Below are 9189 nucleotides of genomic sequence, written 5' to 3'. Positions count from 1 at the left end.
GTTTGTGTTCCTCCCAAGGCTCCAGGCTGCTCTGTGTTTTGTTGGATCTGGATAGCATTCTTGATCAGCCTCTGGATTGCTACCTCTAGTATCATTTGTCCTTACTGCAAGGCTCTTGGCTAAATTGTGCTTTTGAAAGGGACCTTTAGCTATTTGTGTCCATCCATGGAGCTATTACTCTTCTCAGGTTTTTGGTGGTGGTGGTGTAGCTTTAAACGTTTTTCTTTCCATCTTTGCACTATTTTATCACATCTTTTTCTGTTGTCCTCAGACTACTGCTATGACATCTACTTTTTCTAGTCTTTTTTTCCTGCAGTGTGAAAGAAAACTAGATTAAGGTAATCGTGCACATTTTCCGAAGGCCTTAGACCTTATTTGGCCTATATTATGGGGGTGCCTGCTCTTATCAGTCTATGATGCTCACTTGTATCACACATTGAGCTTTCAGATTTCCCCCTTCTACCTGCTTCCCCAAGTTGCCCAAACAAGAAGTCTACCAGAGTCTTAGGTTTTTCTGTGTAGTTGCATTGCTCAGTTCTGTCTTTGGCAAATGAGAACCTTTTGCTCTCATAGGCTGAACAATAAAAATCTCTTCCATAAACACAAGTTCAGAGGAATGTCTATCACTTGGTAAAAGGCAAGTCCAGACACATTCCTTTTGTGTTCTTCAGGTACACTATATTAGTGAAATAGCTGCTGTCTCTACCTTTCCCTAGTAATACTCTCAGGATATAGCAGCCATCTTTTCTTGTGGAAGCATGCAGCTGGGTAGCAGAAAAGTTTTGTCTAGCTGTACACTGGGTCAGCTGGAACTCCAACAGAAGAATTCTCAAAGGACAACCAAGTATGACACAAGGAAAAGAGACCCAGGAAGACAGGGACTGTGTGACTGCTGCAGGGAAGTTCTTGAGGAGAACAGGCACAGTCGCAGCTTGAAGCTGAAGGAAGGAAACTAAGCAAGCAGAAAGAAGGCTGAGTTGCTTTCAGTGCCTTCTGAGATCCCTTCATCTAAGGGGACCTTGTGCAAATAGCATAACAAATTGTCTTTAACTTTTCTAAATAAATGTCTTAATTCTCTGTATTTGAAAATGACCATGCTTTGCTGTTTTTTTAATAAAATCCAGCCATGAAGCTCAGAAGTCTTTGTGTACTTAATCTAAGGAAAAAGTGAGAGTCCTATAGCTCAGAGGCATAGCTACCTCTGTCTTCAAATCCTTATGTTCCATGCTTCCTTCCTCACAATTTTAATGAAGATAAACTAATGCAGCATAGGTAACACTCAAGTTATTCTCTTCCATTCCTGGCCTGTGTATCTGGGACAGGAACTTTAGCCAGTATATTGCTCATCCTGTTGTACTAATTTGAGCTTAAAAAAAAGCACCACAGACAGATGTAGCTGATAAATGGCAATCAGTCAACCCCTACCCAGGCATTCATATACAAAAGAGCCTCATTGAAGCCCAGGCTCCAATCCCAGGAGCTTGCCTCACTGTGAACCATGTTCAGAACAGTCCAATACACTTCTTAAGGCTCATTTTTGTAGTATTTTGATAGCTTTTTTTGCAACCTGACTGCTTGCAGGGATGAGACCCAAGTGTTGAAGTCACAGATAGGTCTGTAACCAAAGTCCCAGTTTAGCTGGTGAAAAACACTTTTACCAACAAATTTAAGTAACATCTTACCTGAGCAAGTCTTCCATTCATTGCCCGTGTTGGTTCTTATTTAACTCTCCAGCTGAAGGCTTAAAGCTGAGTTGGAGTATGTTGCAGTGGGTTTCCTAGCTCGTCATCACACACAAACCCTGAACCTCTAAAATGCAACAGCCCCCCCAAACTTACAGTCAACAGTACATCACTCGCAGCAGCTGAGCGTTCATCTGCAGTTTCTACCCCTTTCTTCAGTTACTTACATCTGCAATCAGAAATCTAGAATATTGTTCATCTTGTGTAAGTACAACTTTGGGGGTGCAAACCCTCATGAAGACTGAACAAACCATGTGCCCTCTTTGAAGCCTTGTGTCAAAAGTGTTGAAACATGCTTAAGTTTTAATAAATGCAATTGAAGAACCTTCCCTTTATACAGCTTTATTCATCTTTGGATTTCACAACTGAGATTTGTTTCTATACAGGAAAAAATTGAAGTAATTTTTACAAAGAAGATTTACATTCTAGAATGTATTAGGTATATCATCTTTATCCTGTAATACTACATTTAAATATTTGTCTGCACTTTGAAAAGAAATGTTAAGTGACACTTGAGAAACTTTTAAACAGTTTCAAATTAATCTACAGATCTGTGATGTATTTAAAGATGTCTTTTTCAGCAGAAAGATCATCTAGGGTTCTGGAAACATTGCTTTGGGAAAGTAGAACCAAATTCATTTGTGCTTGGTAAAGATAAAGAAGTTCCACAACTGACCTATTAACAAAACAGATGTAGTAAAACACACTAAACAATCTCATTACAAGTTTCTTGATGAAATCACAGTGAATTACTACTATTTGTTACAAATAACATTTGTGGAAGTTTATTTTCAACAGTTTTATGGGGTAAGACAAACAAGTGAACTCTGAACAGGATTTCGTCCATAGCTGTGACAAGCAGTAACTACACGTGGAGATCAAAATGCAGCATCTTAAAGCCAATCTTGGAAGGTTTATTATTTTTCTTAAATCAAACATGAAATCCACATTTGCGGGGGCAGGGGGGGAAGTTCTCAAGGATACATTGACATTACAAATGGTTTTGTGGTTTTGCTGCTGTTAGGTTTTGGGTTTGTTCTTTAAACCAGGTCCTAGAAAACAGAAAATACCATTCCTGATTGCATAGAACTCCTCTGGCTTAATTATACTGTAACCTACCACCGCTACTGTATAATGCTTCTATTACATAATTTAAAACTAAAGACTCAGTAACTTTCTGTGCTTGAATAGGGACTCAAGTATAAATACAGGGAGCCTAAGGATCGATCTGGTTTTAAAAACTGCTTCGCTATGCTTGTTCCATGCTGTATACAATTTAGTCTCTCTCATGTGTCCAGCACAACTGTTAAGAGCAGCTTCCAGCTTTTTGATGTAGCTGGAGCGTTAAATGAACTTCCAACTATAGTTCTCTAAATACTTCTTACTTAAAAGCAGCCATAACTAAAAAAGAGGTTTGCAACTTCATTATAAGCATAAGCATCTTCTCAACAGCTCAGGTCTTTTGACTTCTATCAGATGGTGGCACTGTGTTTTGCTTCTTGCTTTGTTGTTTTGGGCTTTTTTTTAAAAAAAAAACCAAAACCAAAACTACCGACCTTGGCTATTCAGTGTACTGAGACTATTGTGAATGGTTTGAGGGGAAAAATAATCAAATGTAGATCTTCAAGATTTCCCTCAATTCTAAACTATTAAAAAAAAAAAAAACCAAACCAAAAAACACCAAAACCCAATGTTTATACCAATACTTCCGTAAGTCTGTGACACTGTAAATTTGCCACAATGAAACTGTAAACTTCATGGCATCACATCTTTTAACATTTATTCTCTCAGTACAGGCTAACATTAATGAAAATGCAATTCTCTTAGCAGCTTTCAGACAAAATACATGACCTGCATAACAAAAACTAAATTAACTTGAACTCATCAAGTATTGTAAACACACTTTCAACAAAGCACTGCACACCCCTTTTACTATATATTTACAACAGGACCACGCCATTTTCAAAATTACTGGATTCAAATGATACAATTTAAGCACAAATACTTCTCAAGCTTAAAACCATTTTAAGTTACTACCATTCAGGAGGGCTTGCAGGGATGGGGCAGGAGGTGCTTGTTTTAAGAAAAGGTACAAACTCTAGGTAACATGTCCAATTGTTTTTCCGTTGTTTAAGTGCTATGTTCTATCACTGCAGTACTGCAAGCACAAACATCACACCAATAGTTCAGTTATTCCTCTGAAAGAGGAGCAAATCATGAAACAGTTACATTTTACAATGATATTTAATAAGATCTAAACTCAAGACCAAATATTGCCAATATTCCTAAAGACTAGCACACAGCAAGACAGAAGGGCAACAGGCACCTCTCTATCAGTAACAATTCAATGTGTCATTCATCCTACATGCAACCCTCCCTGACTGTATGCCCCAGAAGAGCGAGCCACTGTTCGTAGGAGAATCTAGAGGAACTGGCCTAACCTGGAGTCCCCGTTATGTTTTTAATGAAGTTCACGCTTACAATTCTGGGCAAGGACAAACATGCTAGATTAAAAACACAACAGCACTACCACAGTTGCACTTAGTTTCTAACAAGATGTCTGTCAATTTTGAGGGTCTTTTCTAGTTTTCTGTTTCAACAGAGCTGTTGATTTAGTTTGGTACTGAAGACATCCAAGAATTATACAATTAGGTATTCCGGTTTTATACTTTACGCAGACTGTTGGCTACAATTGGAACAGAGGAAATTCAGAAAGAAAATCTTACATAAAAGCAAACTGAGAAGGCCACCTGAAATTTACATGTATACAAACCATGTCCTGACAGTAATTCATTCATGATTCAAGCACAAGGAATGTTGACCTTAACTTTGTTTTTGTACTTTACAAGTTCTTCTCAAACTGCAAACAGCTCACTGGCTCATAACTGTAAGGACTTGGCTATCATTCTTGGGGATTTATGGATTAAGTAAGTCTGGAAATTTGTTTCTTCTCTGAAAAAAAAATTAACCTTTTAAATATAAGAATTGTTTAATAAGCAGTAGCTCAACAACTTAAATCTTCCAACACTTTAAAATACTATATAAAGGTTTAAAACATTTAAAAGCACAGTACTAGTAATGCCATCAACAGTACAATCCTACTAAAGGAGGATCTTTAGGAAGGAGTACTTCCTTCCTAAAGGAGGAAGTTTCCTCACTATCACCATCAACATACCACGGTCTTGCATTTTAATGTTTAATTGTAATGGCATGGTTAAATATTTTATTGCTATTTACACAAGTTTGGGTGGGGTTTTTTGGGTTTTGGTTTTTTGGGGGGGGGGGGAGCTGCAAAAATAATTTTCCTTCAAAGTTGAAAGATGAATGTGGGAAATACATTTTTCAATTTAAGTAATTCCTTATTACCAAAATCAGTTCTGTGTCTAGTTTTGTGGGTTTTTTGGAAGCCAGACTTTTATAACGGTCTCTGAGTGAAACATCAAGCTCTACAGAAACGCGTGTTCCAAGGCCCGCTGAGCCACTCCTATAGCAGTAGCATCGTGCTGGTGTGAAACCGGTTGACTGTGAGGGGTGTTTGCAGCGAGAGTTTCTCACGGTACGGCCGGAGGGACAGATGACGCCACCGCAGCGGTGACGGCTGTGGCAGAGGGTTCTCCTGCCGCCTCCCCGGCCTGACTCTCGGTTGGAGACGGGCACCCACCCAGCCTGGCAACCTGAGGTACAGTTCCTTCTGCAAAACAAGCTCGGTCTGGCTTTGTGCAGAGAACTGACTTCACCAATGGGTGTATATAACATGTTTTGCTTTAGGGGGGAAAAAAAAGTATATATATTATGTATTTTTTACTATAAAAAGCTCTTAATAAAAAGATTAAAACTCAAGAGTCTACATTATGAGTATATATTGTTAAGATAACTGAGCAACAATCTGTTCTTGCTCAAGTTCTTTAATGAATTGCACTACTCTGTGCTAAAACTTCTATATATTAGCAGCATCATATCTCACCATTTCTAAACTGTCTTTATGGCAGTTATACCATACACAGCTTGCTTTAAAGAGATGCTAATAAGGTACCTCCTGGTAAACATAGTCAAGTGCATTACATATACAACTTTTTGCATCGGGTATTGTAACACAACTTAAGACCAGATGCAAAGCCACTCAAATACTTCTACGAAGTACTAATTCTAATGACTCTTCACACCTTGTTCAAATACTAAAACTTGCTTATGTCACTATGTTTTACCTCCATCAGTTGGTGCTAACCTTGAATGAATATTCCAGCTTTTCCCAAAGTTAATTTTGTTCGGCATTTTCCAACTCACAACTATGACCACAAATACATTTGTACACACACTGGTTGGTTTTTTTTACTTTCTCATCCAGCTTCACATGAATAAGAATTTTTATAAAAGATGAACAAAATTACAAGCTTTACAGAAAAGCAAAAGGAAATACTAGCATCTATAAAATACTTAAAACATACATACTTTGTTCCAGCAGCAGTCCTGTATACAGACAGCATATATATTAACCGTAAGTAGATTTAACATGGATGTGTGGTCAAACAAGTTGCTTGCCACTTACAGCCATCTAGTGCTTCCACTGGGGCCCTTAGGATTTGAGTGGTCCTTTGCACAGCAGCTACTCCACAGTGTAACAGCCTAGCGTGCAGTTGCCTGCTTCTGCTGTCATCAGCTGTTACGGAGAAAAGCAGGATTTGGGATCAGCGTAAGGAAATGTTGGAGCACTTTCAGCATACAGAGAATGGGATTGTGAATTCCAGTGGACAAGCAAGAAAGTCAACCTGAGGCTTGATGTCTCCCTAAGAGCAACAGCAGCTGCTCTGGGACAGTTGCAGTCCAAAACTTCAGTATTCTTCAACCATACAAGGCAAAGGTCAAAACAATTTCCATTTCTCCTGATCAACATGAACTGTCCTGTCTCTATCGCCTATTGTGCCCTAAGACGTATATCAACAAGCATGAAAGTTCTGGTCACAGGTATTGCTATTCATGCTATCTGTATGTAATGTAACCCCAACCATCTCTTCTGTAAAATTTAACAGCTCGATCTAGTGGTTAAGTAAGCCGTGTCTAAGTGCTGTTTTGCCAGCTAAGGTTTCTAACATTAATCAGTGGTGCAAAGGAAAGCCCCACCAATACAGTATGCTCAATCTGAATTTATACAGTAATGCGCATAAATGTATCCTTTTCTCATTCCAGCACTGTATATATTTAGCGCTACACATTTAATTTTGCCTGCATTTTCAAACACATTTGCATTTTGGTATGCTTTAAATATGTTTGTATTTTTAAATTTTTTTGGCTGCTGTAATATTCAGATGTATTAAAGAAATCAACTTTAAGTAGCATGAATGGGAGCAGTGCAATGAGCAATATATATCTATATAGTTTTCCTGTAGAAGAAAATACCCACTAATGCTGTGTTTAAAATTGTCCCTATTTAGAAAAGTAAAAACAGCAGTCCATTGGAGGAAAAAAACCCAAAAGTCTACAAACTAGATGTTCCTATACATAATGATGAGGAACCAAAGCTTTGAAGGTCTCAGTGCTTCTTTATTCACAAAGGAATATTAGCTAGCTTCTGTCCAAGAATCTCAATGCGCCAAATCAGTATGACTGACACTTAGAGCTCTTGAGTCTGTCAGACAATTATTTCGTTCCTGTGTGAAAGGGGAAAAAAACAAACAAATAAATTAAGCAGATGTCCAGACAGTTCAAGCAAATAAACAAAATTACTAGCTTAAACAAATATGAAGAACTACAGAGAACTGGCCTTGTTCATGTTGGGGAGGGGGACTTTTTTTTTCCTGTGTTCTAATAAACATCTTTTTCCCTCAACTTTCAACTAGCAATGCTGAAAATATCTATTGGTAAGTATATACAGCCTTTACAATCCTGACCCAAGTCTTACCAGAAATGCAAAAGCCCATCTATGGGAATTGCCATGAGTGTCTATGGTGGGTGAACTAGAAAAGTTCATAAGAAGTGAGAACTAATTTTAATATCACAACGTATAAACAAACAATAAATTACTCTTCTGGAAGTCACATCAATTATATACTAAGGATCTATTTTAGGGGCACAGCATTTTCAAACCTTGGCACTCTTGCTGCAAAGAATTATGCTTTACCCTGGATTTTTTTTTTGGCTGAACTTCACTCGAAGCTAAGTTTTGCATACATTTCACACCACAGAAAACGCTGCAGTACGTTCATTAGAGATAATATAGTTTAGACACCTTTATGCCACTCAACAGTAAAATGAGAGCCATACAGTTTGGGCTTTCTTGCTACTGTAGGAAAAATAGCGAAGATGATCCTCATGTACATTTTGTTAGTACAGAAGCAATTTTGTCTTCCTAAAATTAGTTGCAGCTACTGTGTTAGTAAAATGCACAACAGTGTTTAGAACGCAGAACATTGCTAGCTTGTTTGACAATATAAGAAACAGTGACTTATTAGGTAAAAACAGAAAATGGGATGTAGCAATCAAGCACACCATATACAGTTAAGCAAAATAAGAAGGTTTTATATTAGGAGAAGCATAACATAGATCAGACAAACTTTTAGAGACTGCTCCTGTGCAACCTCAGAAACAACTGAAGTCGCATTTAAGGGAATCTGAAAATGTACAGCAATTAAGATGATTGGGCCCTTTGCAATAAAGGGGCTCATGTAAAAAATACTTGGTAACTGGGATTTAAAAGTTCTTGTGTTTTTAACCAGCATTTACAAGAACGTAACATTCCAGAAGTTTCATATCCACTGTAATAGTTAAAAGGTCCAAAGCCAGAGACTGCTTGATATCATAAAAGCCAATGCTCTTTACTGGTCGGAGTTAAGCACTTGCTTAACATTCCACATAATTCACAAAAGAGTTACAGAATGATGCCTTAAGCAGACGCTTTAAGCATCTTACTGGAGTAGGATCTTACCAATCACTAGGAGTTTGTTGTTTTATTATTTATCATGCTCTTTTATCTCAAACCCTACTTATGATACTTATTTTTGTAAGAGTATTGTAGGGCTTCTTACTTGAAAATGATCTTCAGTAGCCTTGCCACCCATGTTAAGAACATTCAGAGAACTGGCACGCTTCATGCTGCAACCAGGACAGTGAACATGCAAGGATAAACCAATCAGAATAGCTGAAAACTAACAGCTCTAAAAACACAAGTATAACAATGAGCAATGCACAGTTAAGGGATTTGGAACAATGCCCCAAAACTGATCTGAGGGATACCCTTTAAGGTAACTACGTAACTTAGAATATGTTTATATTCGGTTCTAAATTACATATAAAACCAAAAAAATTACAAGCTCCTTAGAGCTTAAACATTTCAGGCAACTGATTTCATTTCAACTCAAAATCTCAATTTTTAAAGCATATCAAATACATACACTGACTTAGCATTGATTTTTAATTAATTCATTCTCAGTTTCAGTTTTATGCAGCTTCTTAC

General features: G+C 37.6%; 1 protein-coding gene across 5 annotated transcripts in view; it reads right to left on the bottom strand.

Annotated features, from left to right (window-relative positions):
• Positions 1 to 2068: 2068 nt before the first annotated feature.
• KLC1 (kinesin light chain 1) overlaps positions 2069 to 9189 on the bottom strand; it is a 51201-nt gene continuing 44080 nt past the window's right edge. For 3 of the 5 annotated variants that reach the window (XM_052783305.1, XM_052783307.1, XM_052783306.1), the window contains exons 15-16: positions 8762 to 8828; positions 2069 to 7387 (exon numbers count right to left, since the gene is read on the bottom strand). In XM_052783305.1, the coding sequence (XP_052639265.1) occupies positions 7322 to 7387; positions 8762 to 8828 (133 nt within the window). In that variant the 3' untranslated portion in view covers positions 2069 to 7321. The remainder of the gene's footprint in view (positions 7388 to 8761; positions 8829 to 9189) is intronic. The other 2 variants (XM_052783308.1, XM_052783310.1) reach the window with 1 other exon arrangement.

Source organism: Harpia harpyja, chromosome 3 (assembly GCF_026419915.1).
Source record: "Harpia harpyja isolate bHarHar1 chromosome 3, bHarHar1 primary haplotype, whole genome shotgun sequence".
NCBI classification, from domain to species: domain Eukaryota; kingdom Metazoa; phylum Chordata; class Aves; order Accipitriformes; family Accipitridae; genus Harpia; species Harpia harpyja.
This window is presented reverse-complemented; position numbering and strand designations above follow the sequence as displayed.